Raw genomic sequence first — 26135 nt, 5'->3', positions numbered from 1 at the left:
ACAAAATAAAATAAATAGAATAGATATGTACAAGTAAGATAAATAAATAAATCGAGTAACAAATCTGTACAAACATATATACATATAAACAGGCACTGTATTAAGCAGTGTATTAAGGCACTGTATTAAGCACTGGGGTAGTTACAAGCAAATTGTGTTGGACACGGTCCACGGTACCACAATTATTGTATTTACTATTATAATTCACTCCCAGGCTCTATCCATTAGGCCACACTGCTTCATTCCCTTTCAGGGCATTTTTATTAGTTGCTTCAGGCACTGGGGTGGTTACAAGCAAATTGTGTGGGACACGGTCCACGATACCACAATTATTGTATTTACTATTATAATTCACTCTCAGGCTCTATCCATTAGGCCACACTACTTCATTCCATTTCAGGGCATTTTTATTAGTTGCTTCAGGCACTGGGGTGGTTACAAGCAAATTGTGTTGGCCACAGTCCACAATACCACAATTATTATATTTACTATTATAATTCACTCCCAGGCCCTATCCATGAGGCCACACTGCTTCACTCCGTTTCAGGGCATTTTTATTAGTTGCTTCAGGCACTGGGGTGGTTACAAGCAAATTGTGTGGGACACGGTCCACGATACCACAATTATTGTATTTACTATTATAATTCACTCTCAGGCTCTATCCATTAGGCCACACTACTTCATTCCATTTCAGGACATTTTTATTAGTTGCTTCAGGCACTGGGGTGGTTACAAGCAAATTGTGTGGGACACGGTCCATGATACCACAATTATTGTATTTACTATTATAATTCACTCCCAGGCTTTATCCATGAGGCCACACTGCTTCAGTCCGTTTCAGGGCATTTTTATTAGTTGCTTCAGGCACTGGGGTGGTTACAAGCAAATTGTGTGGGACACGGTCCATGATACCACAATTATTGTATTTACTATTATAATTCACTCCCAGGCTCTATCCACTAGGCCAAACTGCTTCATTCCCTTTCAGGGCATTTTTATTAGTTGCTTCAGGCACTGGGGTGGTTACAAGCAAATTGTGTGGGACACAGTCCACGATACCACAATTATTGTATTTACTATTATAATTCACTCTCAGGCCCTGTCCATTAGGACACACTGCTTCAGTCCCTTTCAGGGCATTTTTATTAGTTGCTTCAGGCACTGGGGTGGTTACAAGCAAATTGTGTGGGACACGGTCCACGATACCACAATTATTGTATTTACTATTATAATTCACTCCCAGGCCCTATCCATGAGGCCACACTGCTTCAGTCCGTTTCAGGGCATTTTTATTAGTTGCTTCAGGCACTGGGGTGGTTACAAGCAACTTGTGTGGGACACGGTCCACGATACCACAATTATTGTATTTACTATTATAATTCACTCCCAGGCCCTATCCATGAGGCCACACTGCTTCAGTCCGTTTCAGGGCATTTTTATTAGTTGCTTCAGGCACTGGGGTGGTTACAAGCAACTTGTGTGGGACACGGTCCACGATACCACAATTATTGTATTTACTATTATAATTCACTCCCAGGCCCTATCCATGAGGCCACACTGCTTCACTCCGTTTCAGGGCATTTTTATTAGTTGCTTCAGGCACTGGGGTGGTTATAAGCAAATTGTGTTGAACACGGTCCACGATACCACAATTATTGTATTTACTATTATAATTCATGCCCAGGCCCTATCCATTAGGACACACTGCTTCATTCCCTTTCAGGGCATTTTTATTAGTTGCTTCAGGCACTGGGGTGGTTACAAGCAAATTGTGTGGGACACGGTCCACGATACCACAATTATTGTATTTACTATTATAATTCACTCCCAGGCCCTATCCATGAGGCCACACTGCTTCAGTCCCTTTCAGGGCATTTTTATTAGTTGCTTCAGGCACTGGGGTGGTTACAAGCAAATTGTGTGGGACACGGTCCACGATACCACAATTATTGTATTTACTGTTAAAATTCACTCCCAGGCTCTATCCATTAGGCCACACTGCTTCATTCCGTTTCAGGGCATTTTTATTAGTTGCTTCAGGCACTGGGGTGGTTACAAGCAAATTGTGTGGGACACGGTCCACGATACCACAATTATTGTATTTACTATTATAATTCACGCCCAGGCCCTATCCATGAGGCCACACTGCTTCACTCCGTTTCAGGGCATTTTTATTAGTTGCTTCAGGCACTGGGGTGGTTATAAGCAAATTGTGTTGAACACGGTCCACGATACCACAATTATTGTATTTACTATTATAATTCATGCCCAGACCCTATCCATTAGGACACACTGCTTCATTCCCTTTCAGGGCATTTTTATTAGTTGCTTCAGGCACTGGGGTGGTTACAAGCAAATTGTGTTGGACACGGTCCAAGATACCACAATTATTGTATTTACTATTATAATTCACTCCCAGGCTCTATCCATTAGGCCACACAGCTTCATTCCCTTTCAGGGCATTTTTATTAGTTGCTTCAGGGAAGCCCTCTCTGGATTTTTCTGAAACTTGGGGGGGTTTCTTGTTTCGGGGGCCCATTGTGGGACCTGTATATATATATATATATATATATATATGTTTGTGTGAATTTATTACTCTATTGATTTATTTTATTTGTTATTTTATTTGTTATTATTATTGCTATTATTTATTTGTTATTTTATTTGTTATTATTATTGCTATTATTCATTTGCTATTTTATTTGTTTATTTTATTTGTTATAATTCTATTTAGTTTATTTTGTTAATATGTTTGGTTTTGTTCTCTGTCTCCCCTTCCTAGACTGTGAGCCCGCTGTTGGGTAGGAACCGTCTCTATGTGTTGCCAACTTGTACTTCCCAAGCGCTTAGTCCAGTGCTCTGCACTCAGTAAGCACTCAATAAATATGATTGATTGATTGATTGACTGTGAGCCCACTCTTCGAGACTGTGAGCCCGCTGTTGGGTAGGGGCCGTCTCTAGATGTTGCCAACTTGTGCTTCCCAAGCGCTTAGTACAGTGCTCTGCACTCAGTAAGCGCTCAATAAATACGATTGATTGATTGATTGTACTTCCCAAGCGCTTAGTACAGTGCTCTGCACACAGTAAGCGCTCAATAAATACGACTGAATGAGTGAATGAACTCCAGAATTTGAGGGTTTTTTAGATTTCTCCTTTTCCCCTCTCCCTGATCTATTTTAATGTCTTTCCCCCTCCCCGTGCAGTCTCTGTAAATTATTTGCAGACGGGGATCATATCTACCAACTCTGATGTATTTTACTTTCCCCAGTGCTTAGTACAGTGCTCGGCACACAGTGAGTGCTCAATAAATACCGTTGATTGATTGGTTGATTCAGCTACTTATTCATTCAATCATACCACAATAATAATAATGCTCAGTACAGTGCTCAGCACACAGTGAGTGCTCAATAAATGCCATTGATTGATTGATTCAGTTACTTATTTATTTAATCATACCATAATAATAATAAAGCTCAGGACAGTGCTCAGCACACAGTGAGTGCTCAACAAATACCATCGATTGGTTGATTCAGTTACTTATTAATTCAATCATACCGTAATAATAATAATAATAATGCTCAGGACAGTGCTTGGCACACCATGAGTGCTCAATAAATACAACTGATTGATTGATTCAGTTACTTATTCATTCAATCGTACCATAATAATAATAATAATGCTCAGTACAGTGCTCGGCACACAGTGAGTGCTCAACAAATACCATCGATTGGTTGATTCAGTTACTTATTCATTCAATCGTACCATAATAATAATAATAATGCTCAGTACAGTGCTCAGCACACAGTGAGTGCTCAACAAATACCATCGATTGATTGATTCAATTACTTATTCATTCAATCATACCACAATAATAATAATGATCAGTACAGTGCTTGGCACACAGTGAGTGCTCAACAAAAACCATCGATTGATTGATTCAATTACTTATTCATTCAATCATACCATAATAATAATAATGATGCTCAGTACAGTGCTCGGCACACAGTGAGTGCTCAACAAAAACCATCGATTGATTGATTCAATTACTTATTCATTCAATCATACCATAATAATAATAATAATGCTCAGTACAGTGCTCGACACACAGTGAGTGCTCACAAATACCATCGATTGGTTGATTCAGTTACTTATTCATTCAATTATAACATAATAATAATAATACTCAGTACAGTGCTCGGCACACCGTGAGTGCTCAACAAATACCATCGATTGATTGATTCAGTTATTCATTCAATCATACCATAATAATAATAATGCTCAGTACAGTGCTCGGCACAAAGTGAGTGCTCAATAAATACTATCGATTGATTGATTCAATTACTTATTAATTCAATCATGCCATAATAATAATAATGCTCAGTACAGTGCTTGGCACACCGTGAGTGCTCAATAAATACAACTGATTGATTGATTCAGTTGCTTATTCATTCAATCATACCATAATAATAATAATAATGCTCAGTACGGTGCTCAGCACACAGTGAGTGCTCAACAAATACCATCCATTGGTTGATTCAATTACTTATTCATTCAATCACACCGTAATAATAATAATGCTCAGGACAGTGCTTGGCACACCGTGAGTGCTCAATAAATACAACTGATTGATTGATTCAGTTACTTATTCATTCACTCATACCATAATAATAATAATAATAATGCTCAGTACAGTGCTCAGCACACAGTGAGTGCTCAATAAATACCATCCATTGGTTGATTCAGTTACTTATTCAATCACACCATAATAATAATAATAATAATGCTCAGTACAGTGCTCGGCACACAGTGAGTGCTCAATAAATACCATCAATTGATTGATTCAGTTACTTATTCATTCAATCATACCATAATAATGCCCAGTACAGTGCTCGGCACACAGTGAGTGCTCAACAAATACCATCCATTGGTTGATTCAATTACTTATTCATTCAATCACACCGTAATAATAATAATGCTCAGCACGGTGCTCGGCACACAGTGAGTGCTCAACAAATACCATGGATTGATTGATTCAATTACTTATTCATTCAATCATACCATAATAATAATAATAATGCTCAGTACAGTGCTTGACACACAGTGAGTGCTCAACAAATACCATCGATTGATTGATTCAATTACTTATTCATTCAATCATACCGTAATAATAATAATAATAATGCTCAGTACAGTGCTCGACACACAGTGAGTGCTCAACAAATACCATCGATTGATTGATTCAGTTACTTATTCATTCAATCATACCATAATAATAATAATGCTCAGTACAGTGCTCGGCACACAGTGAGTGCTCAACAAATACCATCGATGGATTGATTCAATTATTCATTCAATCGTACCATACTAATAATAATGCTCAGTAAAGTGCTCGGCACACCGTGAGTGCTCAATAAATACCATTGATTGATTGATTGATTCAGTTACTTATTCATTCAATCATACCATAATAATAATAATAATAATCTCGTATCTACCCTAGTGCTTAGAACAGTGCTTGTCACGTAGTAAGCACTTAACAAGTACCAAAACAATAATAATAATAATAACAATCTTGTATCTACCCCAGTGCTTAGAACAGTGCTTGGCACATAGTAAGCGCTTAATAAATACCACAGTAATAATAATAACAATAATAGTAACCTTGTATCTACCCCAGTGCTTAGAACAGTGCTTGGCCCATGGTAAGCGCTTAACAAATACCACAAAAATAATAATAACAATAATAGTAACCTTGTATCTACCCCAGTGCTTAGAACAGTGCTTAGTCTATAGTAAGCGCTTAGCAAATACCACAACAATAATAATAATAATAATCTTGTATCTACCCCAGTGCTTAGAACAATGCTTGGCACATAGTAAGCGCTTAATAAATACCGCAGTAATAATAATAACAATAATAGTAACCTTGTATCTACCCCAGTGCTTAGAACAGTGCTTGGCCCATGGTAAGCGCTTAACAAATACCACAGAAATAATAATAACAATAATAGTAACCTTGTATCTACCCCAGTGCTTAGAACAGTGCTTGGCCCATGGTAAGCACTTAAATACCACAATAATAATAATAACAATAAAAATACCCTTGTATCTACCCCAGTGCTTAGAATAGTGCTCGGCCCTTAGTAAGTGCTTAACAAATACCACAGTAATAATAATAAAAATAATAGTAACCTTGTATCTACCCCAGGGCTTAGAACAGTGCTTGGCCCATGGTAAGCGCTTAACAAACACCACAATAATAATAATAACAATAAAAATACCCCTGTATCTACCCCAGTGCTTAGAACAGTGCTCGGCCCATAGTAAGTGCTTAACAAATACCACAGTAATAATAACAATAATATTAACCTTGTATCTACCCCAGTGCTTAGAACAGTGCTTGGCCTATGGTAAGTGCTTAACAAATACCACAGTAATAATAATAACAATAATAGTAACCTTGTATCTACCCCAGGGCTTAGAACAGTGCTTGGCCCATGGTAAGCGCTTAACAAATACCATAATAACAATAACGATAATAGTAACCTTGTATTTACCCCAGTGCTCGGCCCATGGTAAGCGCTTAACAAATACCACAATAATAATAATAACAATAAAAATACCCCTGTATCTACCCCAGTGCTTAGAACAGTGCTCGGCCCATGGTAAGCACTTAACAAATACCACAATAATAATAATAACAATAAAAGTACCCCTGTATCTACCCCAGTGCTTAGAACAGTGCTTGGCCCATAGTAAGCACTTAACAAATACAATAATAATAATAACAATTACAGTACTTTGCACATAGTAAGCGCTTAAGAAATGCCATCATTATTATTATTATTAGTAGTAGTAACCTTGTATCTACCCCAGTGCTTAAAACAGTGCTTGACCCATGGTAAGCACTTAACAAATACCACAATAATAATAACAACAATAAAAATACCCCTGTATCTACCCCAGTGCTTAGAACAGTGCTTGGCCCATAGTAAGCACTTAACAAATATTATAATAATAACAACAATAATAGTACTTTGCACATAGTAAGCGCTTAATAAATGCCATTATTAGTAGTAGTAGTAGTAGTAACCTTGTATCTACCCCAGTGCTTAGAACAATGCTTGGCCCACGGTAAGCGCTTAACAAATACCACAATAATAATAATAATAACAATAAAAATACCCTTGTATCTACCCCAGTGCTTAGAACAGTGCTTGGCCCATAGTAAGCACTTAACAAATACCATAATAATAATAACAATAATAGTACTTTGCACATAGTAAGCGTTTAATAAACACCATAATAATAATAACAATAATAGTACTTTGCACATAGTAAGTGCTTAATAAACACCATCATTATTATTAGTAGTAGTAGTAGTAGTAACCTTGTATCTACCCCAGTGCTTAGAACAATGCTTGGCCCATGGTAAGCGCTTAACAAATACAATAATAATAATAACAATAAAAATACCCCTGTATCTACCCCAGTGCTTAGAACAGTGCTTGGCCCATAGTAAGCACTTAACAAATACCATAATAATAATAACAATTACAGTACTTTGCACATAGTAAGCGCTTAATAAATGCCATCATTATTATTAGTGGTAATAGTAGTAACCTTGTATCTACCTCGGTGCTTAGAACAATGCTTGGCCCACAGTAAGCACTTAACAAATACCATAATAATAATAACAACAATAGTGACCTCGTATCTATCTACCCCAGTGCTTAGAACAGTGCTTGGCCCATGGTAAGCGCTTAACAAATACCACAATAATAATAATAACAATAAAAATACCCCTGTATCTACCCCAGTGCTTAGAACAGTGCTCGGCCCATAGTAAGCGCTTAACAAATACCACAGTAATAATAATAACAATAATAGTAACCTTGTATCTACCCCAGTGCTTAGAACAGTGCTTGGCCTATGGTAAGTGCTTAACAAATACCACAGTAATAATAATAACAATAACAGTAACCTTGTATCTACCCCAGGGCTTAGAACAGTGCTTGGCCCATGGTCAGCGCTTAACAAATACCATAATAATAATACCGATAATAGTAACCTTGTATTTACCCCAGTGCTCGGCCCATGGTAAGCGCTTAACAAATACCACAATAATAATAATAACAATAAAAATACCCCTGTATCTACCCCAGTGCTTAGAACAGTGCTCGGCCCATGGTAAGCACTTAACAAATACCACAATAATAATAATAACAATAAAAATACCCCTGTATCTACCCCAGTGCTTAGAACAGTGCTCGGCCCATAACAAATACAATTATAATAATAACAATTACAGTACTTTGCACATAGTAAGCGCTTAAGAAATGCCATCATTATTATTAGTAGTAGTAGTAGTAGTAACCTTGTATCTACCCCAGTGCTTAAAACAGTGCTTGACCCATGGTAAGTACTTAACAAATACCATAATAATAATAACAACAATAAAAATACCCCTGTATCTACCCCAGTGCTTAGAACAGTGCTCGGCCCATAGTAAGCACTTAACAAATACCATAATAATAATAACAATAATAGTACTTTGCACATAGTAAGCGCTTAATAAATGCCATCATTATTATTAGTAGTAGTAGTAGTAACCTTGTATCTACCCCAGTGCTTAGAACAGTGCTCGGCCCATAGTAAGCGCTTAACAAATACCATAATAATAATAACAATAATAGTGACCTTGTATCTATCTACCCCAGTGCTTAGAACAATGCTTGGCCCATAATAAGCACTTAACAAATACCACAATAATAATAATAACAATAAAAATATCCCTGTATCTACCCCAGTGCTTAGAACAGTGCTTGGCCCATAGTAAGCGCTTAACAAATACCATAATAATAATAACAATTACGGTACTTTGCACATAGTAAGCGCTTAATAAATGTCATCATTATTATTATTAGTAGTAGTAGTAACCTTGTATCTACCCCAGTGCTTAGAACAATGCTCGGCCCATAGTAAGCACTTAACAAATACCATAATAATAATAACAATTACAGTACTTTGCACATAGTAAGCGCTTAATAAACGCCATCATTATTATTATTAGTAGTAGTAGTAACCTTGTATCTACCCCAGTGCTTAGAACAATGCTTGGCCCACAGTAAGCGCCTAACAAATACCATAATTATAATAACAACAATAGTGACCTTGTATCTATCTACCCCAGTGCTTAGAACAGTGCTTGGCACATAGTAAGCGCTTAACAATAAGTAATAATAATAATAATGATGGCATTTGTTAAGCGCTTACACTGTTCTAAGCGCTGGTGGGGGATACAGCTGATCAGGTTGTCCCACGTGGGGCTCACAGTTTTCATCCCCATTTGACAGATGAGGGAACTGAGGCTCAGAGAAGCGAAGTGACTTGCCCAAGGTCACACAGCAGACCATCATCACTATTATTATTATAAGGATGATGATGATTATTGCTCTGTCGCTGAGTGCCCCCTCTCCACACACACAAACACACACAAACACAGTCAGCTGTGTGACTTTGGGCAAGTCACTTAGCTTCTCTGGGCCTCAGTTCCCTCATCTGGAAAATGGGGATGAAGACTGTGAGCCCCCCCGTGGGACAACCTGATCACCTTGGAACCTCCCCAGCGCTTAGAACAGTGCTTGGCACATAATAAGCGCTTAATAAATGCCATTATTATTATTATTATCATTATTATTATTATTATTATTACTGTCTCTGTGTCTCTCACCATGAGGCGGGCGAGGCTGCGGGCGGGCGGGCGGGGGCGCTGTTTACCAACGTCGCCATGACAACCGGCCACGCCCCTCCCACTGGGCTCCCGCCCCTCCGCGCAGCCGCAGTGCAGCTCCCCCGCCCTCCCGCCGCCGTGCAGTTTCGCGACGCTTTACGTGCGGCGTGCGGCGCTTTACGGCCGGGCTGCCGGAAAGCGGGGCGCGGCCGGGCCCGGAGCGCCTCCGGAAGCCGCGACGACCTCTGACCCCTGGCGACGGCCGCCCCTAATCAATGGCATCATCATCATCGTCGTCATCGATTCTGGTATTGGTCAAGCCCCTGCTTTCCGATAGGGGGGTGGTCATCATCATCATAATCATTATCATAAATGATAATCTTAATCACCTGTATATATGTTTGCACATATTTATTACTCTATTTATTTATTTTACTTGTACATATCTATTCAATTTATTTTATTTTGTTAGTATGTTTGGTTTTGTTCTCGGTCTCCCCCTTTTAGACTGTGAGCCCACTGGTGGGCAGGGACTGTCTCTATATGTTGCCAACTTGTACTTCCCAAGCGCTTAGTACAGTGCTTTGCACACAGCAATCAATAAATACGATTGATTGATTGATTAATCCAATGGGGTGTATTTGTTAAGCGCTTGGTTTCCGATAGGGGGCGATCATCATCATCATTATCAATAATCATAATCAAATGGGGTACTTGTTAGGCGCTTGGTTTCCGATAGGGGGCGGTCATCATCATCATAATAATGGCATTTGTTAAGCGCTTACTATGTGCAAAGCGTCATAATTATCAAAAGTAATCATAATCAAATGGGGTGTTTGTTAAGCGTTTGGTTTCCGATAGGGGGCGATCATCATAATTATTAATAATCATAATCAAATGGGGTACTTGTTAAGCGCTTGGTTTCCGATAGGGGGCGGTCATCATCATCATCATAATAATAATGGTATTAAGCGCTTACTATGTGCAAAGCATCATCATTATCAATAGTAATCATAATCAAATGGGGTATTTGTTAAGCGCTTGGTTTCCGATAGGGGGTGGTCATCATCATAATTATCAATAGTAATCATAATCAAATGGGGTATTTGTTAAGCGCTTGGTTTCCGATAGGAGGCGGTCATCATCATAATTATCAATAGTAATCATAATCAAATGGGGTATTTGTTAAGCGCTTGGTTTCCGATAGAGGGCGATCATCATAATTATCAATAAGCATAATCAAATGGGGTACTTGTTAAGCGCTTTGTTTCCGATAGGGGGCGGTCATCATCATCATCATCATAAGAATAATGGTATTAAGCGCTTACTATGTGCAAAGCGTCATAATTATCAATAGTAATCATAATCAAATGGGGTATTTGTTAAGCGTTTGGTTTCCGATAGGGGGCGGTCATCATCATTATCAATAATCATAATCAAATGGGGTACTTGTTAAGCGCTTGGTTTCCGATAGGGGGCGGTCGTCGTCATCATCATAATAATAATGGTATTAAGCGCTTACTATGTGCAAAGCATCATCATTATCAATAGTAATCATAATCAAATGGGGTATTTGTTAAGCGCTTGGTTTCCGATAGGGGGCGATCATCATAATTATCAATAAGCATAATCAAATGGGGTACTTGTTAAGCTCTTGGTTTCCGATAGGGGGCAGTCATCATCATCATCATCGTCATAATAATGGTATTAAGCGCTTAGTATGTGCAAAGCATCATCATTATCAATAGTAATCATAATCAAATGGGGTATTTGTTAAGCGCTTGGTTTCCGTTAGGGGGCGGTCATCATCATAATTATCAATAGTAATCATAATCAAATGGGGTATTTGTTAAGCGCTTGGTTTCCGATAGGAGGCGGTCATCATCATAATTATCAATAGTAATCATAATCAAATGGGGTATTTGTTAAGCGCTTGGTTTCCGATAGGGGGCGGTCATCATCATCATCATAATAATGGTATTAAGCGCTTACTATGTGCAAAGCATCATCATTATCAGTAGTAATCATAATCAAATGGGGTATTTGTTAAGCACTTGGTTTCCGATAGGGGGCGATCATCATAATTATCAATAATAATAATCAAATGGGGTACTTGTTAAGCGCTTGGTTTCCAATAGGGGGCGGTCATCATCATCATCATAATAATGGTATTAAGCGCTTACTATGTGCAAAGCATCATCATTATCAGTAGTAATCATAATCAAATGGGGTATTTGTTAAGCGCTTGGTTTCCGATAGGGGGCGGTCATCATCATAATTATCAATAGTAATCATAATCAAATGGGGTATTTGTGAAGCGCTTGGTTTCCGATAGGGGGCGGTCATCATCATCATCATTATCAATAATCGTAATCAAATGGGGTATTTGGTAAGCACTTGGTTTCCGATAGGGGGGTGGTCATCATCATCGTAATTATCAATAATCATAATCAAATGGGGTATTAAGCGCTTGGTTTCTGATAGGGGGGCGGTCATCACCATCATAAGTATCAATGATAATCGTAATCAAATGAGGTATTTGTTAAGCGCTTGGTTTCCGATGGGGGGCGGGCATCATCATCATAATTATCAATAATAATCATCATCATCAATCGTATTTATTGTATTTATCGTAGGGGGCAGTCATCATCCTCACAATTATCAATAATAATAATCAAAATGGGGTATTTGTTAAGCACTTGGTTTCTGATAGTGGGGGCGGGCATCATCATCATAATTATCAATAATAATCATAATCAAATGGGGTATTTGTTAAGCGCCTGGTGTCTGATAGGGGGTGGTCATCATCATTATAATTATCAATAATAATCATAATCAAATGGGGTATATTTGTTAAGCGCTTGGTTTCCGATGGGGGGGTTATCATCATAATAATTATCAATAATCATAATCAAATGGGGTACTTGTTAAGCGCTTGGTTTCCAATAGGGGGCGATCATTATAATTATAAATACTAATCATAATCAAATGGGGTATTTGTTAAGCACTTGGTTTCCGATAGGAGGTGGTCATCATCATAATTATCAATAATCATAATCAAATGGGGTATTTGTTAAGCACTTAGTTTCAGATCGAGGGCGGTCATCATCATTATAACTGTCAATAATAATCATAATCAAATGGGGTATATTTGTTAAGGGCTTGGTTTCCGATAGGTGGGCGGTCATCATCATCATAACTATCAATAACAATAATCAAATGGGGTAAGCGTTTGGTTTCCGTTAGGGGGGCGGTCATCATCATTATCAATAATAATCATAACCCAATGGGGTATTAGTTAAGTGCTTGGTTTCCAATAGGGGGCGGTCATCATCATCATAATTATCAATAATCATAGTCAAATGGGGTATTTGTTCATAATGATGGCATTTATTAAGCGCTTACTATGTGCAAAGCACTGTTCTAAGCGCTGGGGAGGTTACAAGGTGATCAGGTTGTCCCACAGGGGGCTCACAGTCTTAATCCCCATTTTACAGATGAGGTAACTGAGGCACAGAGAAGTTAAGTGACGTGCCCAAAGTCACACAGCTGACAAGTGGCAGAGCCGGAATTTGAACCCATGACCTCTGACTCCAAAGCCCCTGCTCTTTCCAATGAGCCACGCTGCTTCTCACTTGGTTTCCGATAGGGGGGCGGTCATCATCATTATAATTGTCAATAATAATCAAAATCAAATGGGGTATTCGTTAAGTGCTTGGTTTCCGATAGGAGGGTGGTCATCATCATCATAATTATCAATAAACATAATCAAATGGGGTATTTGTTAAGCGCTTGGTTTCCGATAGGGGGGGCGGTTATCATCATCATAATTATCAATGATAATCATAATCAAATGGGGTATTTGTTAGGTGCTTGGTTTCCGATAGGGGGGCGGTCATCATCATCATCATCAATTGTATTTATTGAGCGCTCATCATCATAATTATCAATAATAATCATAATCAAATGGGGTATTTGTTAGGCGCTTGGTTTCTGATAGGGGGGCGGTCATCATCATCGTAATTATCAATAATAATCATAATCAAATGGGGTATATTTGTTAAGCACTTGGTTTCCGATAGGGGGCGGTCATCATTATCATAATTATCAATAATAATCATTCATTCATTCAATCATAATTATTGAGCGCTTACTGTGTGCAGAGCACTGTACTAAGCGCTTGGGAAGTACAACTTGGAAACATATAGAGACGGTCCCTCCCCAACAGCGGGCTCGCAGTGTAGAAGGGGGAGACAGACAATAAAACAAAACATATTAACAAAATAAAATAAATAGAATACATATGTACAAGTAAAATAGAGTAATAAATATGTACAAACATATATGGGGTGTTTGTTAAGCACTTGGTTTCCAATAGGGGGTTGGTCATCATCACCATAATTATCAATAATAATCATAATCAAATGGGGTGTTTGTTAAGCGCTTGGTTTCTAATAAGGGGATGGTCATCATAATTATAAATAATAATAATAATAATCAAATGGGGTATTTGTTATTTTATTTTATTTTGTTAATATGTTTGGTTTTGTTCTCTGTCTCCCCCTTCTAGACTGTGAGCCCACTGTTGGGTAGGGACTGTATATGTTGCCAATTTGTACTTCCCAAGCGCTTAGTACAGTGCTCTGCACACAGTAAGCGCTCAATAAATACGATTAGTAATGATGATGATGATATGTTGCCAACTTGTACTTCCCAAGCACTTAGTACAGTGCTCTGCACACAGTAAGCGCTCAATAAATACTATTCATTGATTGATTAAGCGCTTCATTTCCGACAGGGGGATGGTCATCATCTCCATAATCATAATAATCATAATAAAATGGGGTATTAAGCGCTTGGTTTCCGATAGGGGGTGGTAATCATCATCATAATCATAAATAATAAGAATAATAATAATAATCAAATGGGGTATTTGTTAAGCACTTGGTTGACGATAGGGAGATTGCAATCATCGTCATAATCATAATAAACAGTAATCATAATCAAATGGGGTATTTGTTCAGCACTTGGTTGCCGATAGGGAGATGATTATCATCATCATATTCATAAATAATAATAATAATCAAATGGGGTATTTGTTAAGCACTTGGTTGACAATAGGGAGATTGTAATCATCGTCATAATCATAATAAAATGGGGTATTTGTTCTTGCACTTGGTTGCCGATAGGGAGATGATTATCATCGTCATAATCACAGCGATAAACAATAATCCTAATTAAATGGGGTATTTGTTAAGCGCTTGGTTGCCGATGGGGGTGGTCATCATCATCATAATCACAATAATCAATTATAATCCTAATAAAATGGAGTTTAAGTGCTTGGTTTCTGATTGGGAGATGGTAATCATTGTCATAATCATAGTAATAAACAATAATAAAATGTGGTATTGGTTAAATGCTCGGTTGCCCATAGGGAGGTGGTAATCGTCGTCATAATCATTATAATAAATAATGATCATATTAAAATGAGGTATTTGTTAAGCGCTTGGTTGCCGATGTGGTGGTCATCATCGTCATAATCATTATAATAAATAATAATCATAATAAAATGGGGTATTTGTTAAGCGCTTGGTTTCTGATAGCCCACTGCTGGGTAGGGACCGTCTCGATATGTTGCCAACTTGTACTTCCCAAGCGCTTAGTACAGTGCTCTGCACACAGTAAGCGCTCAATAAATGCGATTGAATGAATGAATGAATGAATGAATGATGGGGGATTGTAATCATCATCATAATAATAAATGATCATCAAATGTGGTATTTGCTAAGTGCTTGGTTCTGGACGGGGGATTGTAATAATGATAATAATTGTATTTGTTAATCACTTAGTTTAGGACAGAGGATTGTAATAATAATAATAATAATATTAATTGGGGTATTTGCTAAGCGTTTACTGTGTGCCAGGCACTGTACTAAGCGCTGGGGTGGAAACAAGCTAATCAGGTTGGACGCAGTCCCTGTGCCCCGTGGGGCTTGCAGTCTTCATCCCCATTTTCCAGATGGGGTAACTGAGGCCCAGAGAAGCAAAGTGACTTGCCCAAGGTCACGCAGCTGACCGTTGGCGGAGCCGGGATTGGAACCCAGGTCCTTTTGACTCCCGGGCCCGAGCTCTAGCCTCTATTCATTCATTCATTCAATCGTATTTATTGAGCGCTTACTGTGTGCAGAGCACTGGACTAAGCGCTTGGGAAGGACAAGTTGGCAACTGAGCCCACTGTTGGGTAGGGACTGTCTCCATATGTTGCCAACTTGTACTTCCCAAGCGCTTAGTACAGTGCTCTGCACACAGTAAGCGCTCAATAAATACGATTGATGATGATGATGATCAGTCATTTTAGACTTTTAGACTGTGAGCCCACTGTTGGGTAGGGACTGTCTCTATATGTTGCCAACTTGTACTTCCCAAGCGCTTAGTACAGTGCTCTGCACACAGGAAGCGCTCAATAAATACGATTGATGATGATGATGATGATGTACTCTAGGCCAGGTTGGGTAGCCAGGATTGCCCGTGGCTATTTCAACCCTCAGGCGTTGTGTCCATCCATCCATCCCTCCCTCCACCTGCTTTCGGACAGGGCCCGTTGTTGGGTCGGGACCGTCTCTATATGTTGCCGATTTGTACTTCCCAAGCGCGTAGTCCAGTGATCTGTACACACTAAGCGCTCAATAAATACGATTGAATGAATGATCGTCCGCTGAGCTTTCCGCACTCAAAGCATTTCATCTTTCCCTCCGCCTGGTTTCGGACAGGGGGTTTGTCGGCCAAACTTTCTGCATTCAAAGCATTTCATCTTTCCCTCCGCCTGGTTTCGGACGGCGGGGTTTGTCTGCTGAGCTTTCCTTACTCAGAGCATTTCATCTTTCCCTTCTCCTGGTTTCGCACAGGGGGGACCGTCCGCTGAGCTTTCTGCACTCAAAGCATTTCGTCTTTCCCTCCGCCTGGTTTCGGACAGGGGGTTTGTCCACTGATCTTTCCTTACTCAGAGCATTTCATCTTTCCCTTCTCCTGGTTTCGGACGGGGAGCTTTCTGCACTCAAAGCATTTCGTCTTTCCCTCTGCCTGGTTTCGGCCCGGGGCCTTGCCCACTGTGCTTTCCGCCCTGGGGTGTTAGGTCCCTCCCTCTCCCAGTTTGGGTCAGGGGGAATCCTCCGCTGCCATTAATGCACTCAGAAATTACATCCCTCCCTCTTCCTGGTTTCAGACAGGGCCCATTATTGGGTCGGGACTTTCTCTGTATCTTGCCGATTTGTACTTCCCAAGCGCGTAGTCCAGTGCTCTGTTCACACTAAGCGCTCAATAAATACGATCGAATGAATGATTGTCCGCTGAGCTTTCCGCACTCAAAGCATTTCATCTTTCCCTCCGCCTGGTTTTGGACAGGGGGTTTGTCTGCTGAGCTCTCCTTACTCAGAGCATTTCATCTTTCCCTTCTCCTGGCTTCGGACAGGGGGACCGTCCGCTGAGCTTTCTGCACTCAAAGCATTTCGTCTTTCCCTCCGCCTGGTTTCGGCCCAGGGCCTTGTCCGCTGCGCTTTCCGCATTGGGGTGTTAGGTCCCTTCCTCTGCCCAGTTTGTGTCAGGGGGGATCCTCCGCTGCCCTTAATGCACTCAGGAATTGCATCCCTCCCTCCTCCTGGTTTCGGACAGGGCCCGTTGGTGGGTCGGGACCGTCTCTATATGTTGCCGATTTGTACTTCCCAAGCGCGTAGTCCAGTGATCTGTACACACTAAGCGCTCAATAAATACGATTGAATGAATGATCGTCCGCTGAGCTTTCCGCACTCAAAGCATTTCATCTTTCCCTCCGCCCGGTTTCGGACAGGGGGTTTGTCTGCCGAACTTTCTGCATTCAAAGCATTTCATCTTTCCCTCCTCCTGGTTTCGGATGGGGGGGGTTTGTCCGCCAGGCTTTCCTTACTCAGAGCATTTCATCTTTCCCTTCTCCTGGTTTCGCACAGGGGGATTGTCCACTGAAATTTCCACACTCGAAGCATTTCATCTTTCCCTTCTCCTGGTTTCGGCCCGGGGCCTTGTCCGCCGCGCTTCCCACACCGAGGCGTTAGGTCTCTCCCTCTGCCCAGTTTAGGTCCAGGGGGGATCATCCGCTGCCCCAACTTGTTGCTGTGTTGCTGACTTGTACTTCCCAAGCGCTTAGTACAGTGCTCTGCACACAGTAAGCGCTCAATAAATACGATTGATTGATTGATTGATTGCCCTTAACGCACTCAGGAATTCCATCCCTCCCTCTGCCTGGTTGCAGACGGGCCTGTTGTTGGGTAGGGACCATCTCTATATGTTGCTGATTTGTACTTCCCAAGCGCTTAGTCCAGTGCTCTGTTCACACTAAGCGCTCAATAAATACGATCGAATGAATGATCGTCCGCTGAGCTTTCCGCGCTCAAAGCATTTCATCTTTCCCTCCGCCCGGTTTCGGACAGGGGGTTTGTCGGCCGAACTTTCTGCATTCAAAGCATTTCACCTTTCCCTCCGCCTGGTTTCGGACGGTGGGGTTTGTCCGCTGAGCTTTCCTTTCTCAGAGCATTTCATCTTTCCCTTCTCCTGGTTTCGCACAGGGGGATTGTCCGCTGAAATTTCCACACTCGAAGCATTTCATCTTTCCCTTCTCCTGGTTTCGCACAGGGGGATTGTCCGCTGAAATTTCCACACTCAAAGCATTTCATCTTTCCCTTCTCCTGGTTTCGGCCCGGGGCCTTGTTCGCCGCGCTTTCCGCACCAGGGCGTTAGGTCTCTCCCTCTGCCCAGTTTAGGTCCGGGGGGGATCATCCGCTGCCCCAACTTGTTGCTGTGTTGCCGACTTGTACTTCCCAAGCGCTTAGTACAGTGCTCTGCACACAGTAAGCGCTCAATAAATGCAATTGATTGATTGATTGCCCTTAACGCACTCAGGAATTCCATCCCTCCCTCTGCCTGGTTGCAGACAGGGCCTGTTGTTGAGTAGGGACCGTCTCTATATGTTGCCAATTTGTACTTCCCAAGCGCGTAGTCCAGTGCTCTGTTCACACTAAGCGCTTAATAAATACGATCGAATGAATGACTGTCCGCTGAGCTTTCCGCACTCAAAGCATTTCACCTTTCCCTCCGCCTGGTTTCGGACAGGGGGTTTGTCGGCCGAACTTTCTGCATTCAAAGCATTTCACCTTTCCCTCCGCCTGGTTTTGGACAGGGGGTTTGTCCGCTGAAATTTCCACACTTGAAGCATTTCATCTTTCCCTTCTCCTGGTTTCGACCCGGGGCCTTGTCCACCACGCTTTCCACACCGGGGCGTTAGGTCTGTCCCTCTGCCCAGTTTAGGTCCAGGGGGGATCATCTGCTGCCCCAACTTGTTGCTGTGTTGCCGACTTGTACTTCCCAAGCGTTTAGTGCAGTGCTCTGCACACAGTAAGCACTCAATAAATACAATTAATTGATTGATTGATTGCCCTTAACGCACTCAGGAATTCCATCCCTCCCTCTGCCTGGTTGCAGACAGGGCCTGTTGTTGGGTAGGGACTGTCTCTATATGTTGCTGATTTGTACTTCCCAAGCGCTTAGTACAGTGCTCTGTACACACTAACCGCTCAATAAATACGATTGAGTGAATGATCGTCCGCCGAGCTTTCTGCACTCAAAGCATTTCATCCTTCCCTCCACCCGGTTTCGGACAGGGGCCTTGTCCGCTGAGATTTCCGCACTCAAAGCATTTCTTCTTTCATTTCTCCGGTTTCGGGCATGGGGACTGTCTGCTTTGGCTTTAATTAATTACCTTTAATTCTATTTGTTCTGACGACTTGACACCTGTCCACATGTTATGTTTTGTTGTCTGTCTCCCCCTTCTAGACCGTAAGCCCATTGTTGGGTAGGGCCCATCTCTAAATGTTGCCGACTTGTACTTCCCAAGAGCTTTGTCCAGTGCTCTGCACACAGTAAGCGCTCAATAAATACGATTGAATGAATGAATGAAAAGTCAGTTCACTTCTCTGGGCCTCAGTTGCCTCATCTGTAAAATGGGGATTAAGATTGTGAGCCCCCCGTGGGACAACCTGATCACCTTGTGACATCCCCAGCGCTTAGAACAGTGCTTTGCACATAGTAAGCGCTTAAGAAATGCCATCATTATTATTACTAAGCACGGACTGTGTGTGGAACCCTGTCCAACCCCATTAACCCCTATCTACCCCAGTGCTTAGAACAGTGCTTGGCACATATTAAGTGTTTAACAAGTGTCTTATGCTGTCGAGTCATCTCCGATCCATAGCGACTCCATGGACACGTCTTATTATTATTATAATTATTATTATTACTAAGCGCTGGGGAGGAATACTCTTAGGGGAATTATATACAGTCCTTGTGACCCTTGAGACGCTCACAATCTTCTATTCTAGCTACTTATTTCTATTAATGCCTGTTGACTTGTTTTGCTGTCCGTCTCCCCCCTCCTAGACTGTGAGCAGGGTGTGGGCAGGGATTGTCTCTGAATTGTACTTCCCAAGCGCTTAGTACAGTGCTCAATACATAGTAAGCGCTCAATAAGTAGGATTGAATGAATGAATGAATAAAAAAACACCTTTATAATGCCAGATGCCTCGTCCCCCTCTCCATCCCCCTCATCTTACCTCCTTCCCTTCCCCACAGCACCTGTATATATGGATATATGTTTGTACATATTTATTACTCTATTTATTTATTTATTTTACTTGTACATATCTATTCTATTTATTTTATTTTGTTAGTATGTTTGGTTTTATTCTCTGTCACCCCCTTCTAGACTGTGAGCCCACTGTTGGGTAGGGACTGTCTCTGTATGTTGCCAACTTGGACTTCCCAAGCGCTTAGTCCAGTGCTCTGCACACAGTAAGCGCTCAATAAATACGATTGATTGATTATAGTTTAATCGATCATATTTTTTGAGCACTCACTGGCCCAAACAGTAAGCATTTGGGCAAGTACAATTTAACAGAGTTGGTAGACAGATTCCCTGCCCATAATGAACTTGGAGACGCAACTGATGGTGGACTTTAAACATTTCGTTCAGTGCCCGGCACAAGTAAGCGCTTAACAAATACCATAAAATACCAGAAAGAGAGAGAGATTGTCCGATAAGCCCCTCCGTTTCCCAGCCATTTTTGGGTTGTGTTGTTCTGCTTAGTTTTGGCAGGACCCAGAGAAATTTTCTCTTTTTCCTCTCTCATTAATTCATTCAATCATTCATTCAATGATATTTATTGAGCGCTTACTTCTGATCATATTTATTGAGCACTTACTGTGTGCAGAGCACTGTACTAAGCGCTTGGGAAGTCCAAGTTGGCAACATCTAGAGACGGTCCCTACCCAATAACGAGCTCGCAGTCTAGAAGGGGGAGACAGACAACAAAACAAAACATGTGGACATCATCATCATCATCAATCGTATTTATTGAGCACTTACTGTGTGCAGAGCACTGGACTAAGCGCTTGGGAAGTCCAAGTTGGCAACATCTAGAGACAGTCCCTACCCAACAACGGGCTCGCAGTCTAGAACCAGTGCTCTGCACATAGTAAGCGCTCAATAAATACGATTGATGAGGAGGAGGAGGAGGAGGAGGAAATGAGCTACTCCTTTTTTTGAGTCCAAGCTTCCGATAATAATAATGATGGTCATCATCATCATCATCAATCGTATTTATTGAGCGCTTACTGTGTGCAGAGCACCGTACTAAGCGCTTGGGAAGTACAAATTGGCAACATACAGAGACAGTCCCTACCCGACAGTGGGCTCACAGTCTAAAAGGGGGAGACAAAACCAAACATACTAACAAAATAAAATAAATAGAATAGATATGGACAAGCAAAATAAATAAATAAATAGAGTAATAAATATGTACAAACATATATACAGGATGGTGTTTGTTAAGCGCTTCCTATGTGCCGGGCACTGTTCTAAGCGCAGGGGTGGACACAAGCCAGGCGGGGTGGACACAGTCCCCGTCCCACGTGGGGCTCACGGTCTCAAATCCCCATTTTACAGAGGAGGGAACCGAGGCCCAGAGGTGTGAAGTGATGTCAAGTGAGCAGCAGCGTGGCTCAGTGGAAAGAGCGCGGGCTTTGGAGTCAGAGGTCACGGGTTCAAATCCCGGCTCCACCACTTGTCAGCTGGGTGACCTTGGGCCAGTCATTTAACTTCTCCGGGCCTCAGTTCCCTCATCTGTAAAATGGGGATGAAGCCTGTGAGCCCCACATGGGACAATCTGATCACCTTGTAATAACAATAATAATAATGATGGCATTTGTTAAGCGCTTACTACGTGCAAAGCACTCTTCTAAGCGCTGGGGGGGAATACAATGTGATCAAGGTGTCCCACGTAGGGCTCACAGTCTTAATCCCCATTTTTACAGATGGGGTAACTGAGGCTCAGAGAAGTGAAGTGGCTTGCCCAAGGTTACACAGCAGACTTGTGGTGGAGTTGGAATTCGAACCCACGACCTCTGACTCCAAAGCCCGGGCTCTTCCCACTGAGCCACGCTGCTTCTCTTCTCTTCTCTTCTCTCCTCTCCTCTCCTCTCCTCTCCTCTCCTCTCCTCTCCTCTCCTCTCCTCTCCTCTCCTCTCCTCTTCTCTTCTCTTCTCTTCTCTTCTCTTCTCTTCTCTTCTCTTCTCTTCTCTTCTCCACTCCCCAGCGCTTAGAACAGTGCTTTGCACATAGTAAGCGCTTAATAAATGCCATCATCATCACCATCATCATCATCATCACTTGCCCAGGGTCACACAGCTAAGTGGCGGAGGCAGGATTAGAACCCATGACCTTCTGACTCGCAGGCCCGGGCTGTACCCGCTACGCCAGCGTGGCTCAACGGAAAGAGCCCGGGCTTTGGAGTCAGAGGTCATGGGTTCAAATCCCGGCTCCGCCACTTGTCATCTGTGTGACTTTGGGCAAGTCACTTCACTTCTCTGGGCCTCAGTTACCTCATCTGTAAAATGGGGATTGAGACTGTGAGCCCCCCCGTGGGACAACCTGGTCACCTTGTAACCTCCCCAGCGTTTGGGCAAGTCCCTTCACTTCTCTGGGCCTCAGTTACCTCATCTGTAAAATGGGGATTGAGACTGTGAGCCCCCCGTGGGACAACCTGATCACCTTGAAACCTCCCCAGCGCCTAGAACAGTGCTTTGCACATAGTAAGCGCTTAATAAATGCCATTATTATTATTATTATTATTATTATTATTATTATTATTATTTTATTATTACACCAGGCTGCTTCTCAGACTGCAAGTTCGTCGTGGTCAAGGGAACGTCTCTATCAATTCTGTGAAACTCTGCCAGGCGCTTAGCACAGCGCTCAACGTAGTCTTGTACTTTTCCGAGCGCTCAGTACAGTGCCGTACACTCAGAAGCGATGAATAACTACCACCGGTTGATTGATTTTGAACAAGGTCACCATACCCAAACCCGACAGGACACGGTCACAAGTGGGAAAGTGTTTCTTGACCTTGAGCGTGCCGGTTTACAAGTTAATAGTTGGTCCGATTAGACAAACCACAAAAGTAGGACAGGGTGTACGGAAGAATTGGCAGAACCCCAGAAGGGGTAGATATTATTTTTTGTTTCTAAAATAGTTCTTTACTCAGTGGTATTTATTGAGCGCTTACTGCATGAAGCAGCCTGTACTAAGCCCTTGGGAAGTACAATTCAGCAACAAATTGAGACGATCCCACAACGGGCTCACAGAGCGTGTATGCTTTGTCAAGCCATTAGTAAAAAAGCAAAAAATCCTACCATTCATTCAGTAGTATTTATTGAGCACTTACTGTGTGCAGAGCACTGCAATAATAATGATGGTATTTGTTAATCAATCAATCAATCGTATTTATTGAGCGCTTACTGTTAAGCGCTTGGGAAGTCCAAGTTGGCAACATATAGAGACGGTCCCTACCCAACAGTGGGCTCACAGTCTAAAAGGGGGCTCACAGCAGATGGCACAACTAAACCACATCTAATTTCAACTTAATCAAATCCGGAGCCCGGTCCGAAAAATTCATTTTCAAATACGGTACTGATCGCACGTCATCGTTCTTTAGATACGTTTGCGCGTGTGAAGAAAGTGGATATTTTCGGCAACAAATGAATATGGCCAACCCTTTGAGAGGAGAAGTATTGACTCTTTATAAGAACGTAAGTAGCTCCGTTGCCACTTTCAATATATTCATTCATGCAGTCGTATTTATTGTGAGCCACCTGTGGGGCAACCTGATCACCCTGTGACCTTCCCAGCACTTGGAGCATTGTTTTGCACATAGTAAGCGCTTAATAAATGCCATCATTATTATTACCTTCTTCCCTTCCCCACAGCACCTGTATATATGTATGTATGTTTATACATATTTATTACTCTATTTATTTATTTATTTATCTTGTACATATGTGTCCTATTTATTTTGTTTTGTTAGTATGTTTGGTTTTGTTCTCTGTCTCCCCCTTTTAGACTGTGAGCCCGCTGTTGGGTAGGGACTGTCTCTGTGTGTTGCCAACTTGGACTTCCCAAGCGCTTAGTCCAGTGCTCTGCACACTGTAAGCGCTCAATAAATACGATTGATTGATTGATTGATTGATTAAGCCACGCTAGCCCCCCATGGGACAGCCTGATCATCTTGTGGCCTCCCCAGCGCTTGGAACGGTGCTTCGCACATGGTGGGCGCTTGATAAGTGCCATTATTATTATTATTATTATCACCTTGTAACCTCCCCAGTGCTTAGAACAGTGCTTTGCACATAGTAAGCGCTTAATAAATGCCATTATTATTATTATTATTATTATTATTGAGCGCTTACTGCGTGCAGAGCCATTAAGTCCGGCTAAACTAAGCGATTCATGGTCCGAAACGCGTCTGTTTTTAAGCTGCTGTATCTCGGGAGAGACTATCCGAAAGGAGCAGCCTATTTTAGAGCTCGCCTGAAGGCCGCCTTTCTCAAAAACAGAGATGTGAGCGACCCAGAGAAGATCAAAGCGCTTATCGCCCGAGGAGAATTTGTCACAAAGGAGCTCGAAGCCCTGTACTTTCTGAGAAAATACCGAGCCATGAAACAGCGCTACTACACAGAAGAGGACGGAAAAAAGTAATTATTCCTCTAAATGACGTTTAGCGGTTGAGATAATGAAGCCTAAATTCAGATAAGCGTGAGAGCCTTAGGTTTGTGTCACTGGAATTATCACCGCTAAGTCGGAGAGATTCAGGATCACCGTCTTAGCTTGACTCACTGCACTGTTTGAAATACTGTAGTAGCCTCCGACTTTCAGGCCGAGAGGTTGATCGGAGTTTATGTCCTTCTGTGGTTCGATCTTGACTAGCAATGGGTATGCCAATGTATTGAGCTGGATTTTTAAAACGTCAGTGTGTCGAGTCCGCTTCGAGGAATCGATGCCTGAGCTTGTAATGGCCCTGAAATAAATGTTTTGGAAAGCGACGTCAGTGTGTCGAGTCCGCTTCGAGGAATCGATACCTGAGCTTGTAATGGCCCTGAAATAAATGCTTTGGAAAGTGGATTTAGGAGTGTTCAGGGTGCTGTTTATCCTTATGCTTCTGTTTCTTCCTAAAGTGTCATAAATAACAGTAATATTTTGTTAGTATGTTTGGTTTTGTTCTCCGTCTCCCCTTTTAGACTGTGAGCCCACTGTTGGGTAGGGACCGTCTCTAGATGTTGCCAACTTGGACTTCCCAAGCGCTTAGTACAGTGCTCTGCATGCAGTAAGCGCTCAATAAATACGATTGATGGATTGATTAATAATAATGATAACTGTGGTCCTTGTTAAGTGCCAATCACTGCTAAGCCCCGGGGTAGATACATGGAAATCGGATTGGACACGGTCCCTGTCCCATGTGGGGCTCACAGTCTCAATCCCCATGATGATGATGATGATGGCATTTATTAAGCGCTTACTATGTGCAAAGCACTGTTCTAAGCGCTGGGGAGGGGACAAGGTGATCAGGGTGTCCCCCGGGGGCGCTCACAGTTTTAATCCCCATTTTACAGATGAGGGAACTGAGGCACAGAGAATCAATCAATCGTATTTATTGAGCGCCTACTGTGTGCAGAGCACTGTACTAAGCGCTTGGGAAGTACAAGTTGGCAACATATAGAGACAGTCCCTACCCAACAGTGGGCTCACAGCCCCGAGTCACACAGCTGACAGTTGGCGGAGCCGGGATTTGAACCCATGACCTCTTACTCTGTTTATTTATTTATTTTACTTGTACATATCTATTCTATTTTATTTTGTTAGTATGTTTGGTTTTGTCTCCCCCTTTTAGACTGCGAGCCCACTGTTGGGTAGGGACCGTCTCTATATGTTGCCAACTTGTACTTCCCAAGCGCTTAGTACAGCGCTCTGCACACAGTAAGCGCTCAATAA

The 26135-nt window shown here is 41.8% G+C and overlaps 2 protein-coding genes across 3 annotated transcripts in view; one reads left to right on the top strand and one right to left on the bottom strand.

Moving 5' to 3' along the window:
* The window catches only part of CFAP94 (cilia and flagella associated protein 94), a 110018-nt gene extending 100280 nt beyond the window's left edge, over positions 1–9738 (bottom strand). For both annotated transcript variants that reach the window (XM_038771701.1, XM_038771709.1), the window contains exon 1: positions 9734–9738. In XM_038771701.1, coding sequence (XP_038627629.1) covers positions 9734–9736 — 3 coding nt within the window. In that variant the 5' untranslated portion in view covers positions 9737–9738. The remainder of the gene's footprint in view (positions 1–9733) is intronic.
* A 185-nt stretch (positions 9739–9923) lies between these two features.
* ETFRF1 (electron transfer flavoprotein regulatory factor 1) lies at positions 9924–25267 on the top strand. Its single transcript, XM_038771169.1, has 3 exons — positions 9924–10041; positions 23806–23899; positions 24624–25267. Exons 2-3 carry the CDS (start codon positions 23849–23851, stop codon positions 24843–24845), a joined length of 273 nt encoding a protein of 90 aa, XP_038627097.1. The 5' UTR covers positions 9924–10041; positions 23806–23848; the 3' UTR covers positions 24846–25267.
* The last annotated feature ends 868 nt before the right edge of the window (positions 25268–26135 follow it).

Source organism: Tachyglossus aculeatus, chromosome 2 (genome assembly GCF_015852505.1).
Source record: "Tachyglossus aculeatus isolate mTacAcu1 chromosome 2, mTacAcu1.pri, whole genome shotgun sequence".
Lineage (NCBI taxonomy): Eukaryota > Metazoa > Chordata > Mammalia > Monotremata > Tachyglossidae > Tachyglossus > Tachyglossus aculeatus.
The sequence above is the reverse complement of the archived record's forward strand: the minus strand, read 5'-3'. Positions and strand labels throughout refer to the sequence as shown.

Excerpts from the sequence above, each read along its gene's own strand:
- ETFRF1 (XM_038771169.1), top strand. The coding sequence starts at position 23,849 with ATGAATATGGCCAACCCTTTGAGAGGAGAAGTATTGACTCTTTATAAG. Across the intron at positions 23,900-24,623 it reads TATTGACTCTTTATAAGAAC|CTGCTGTATCTCGGGAGAGA; the intron begins GTAAGTAGCTCC and ends TCTGTTTTTAAG.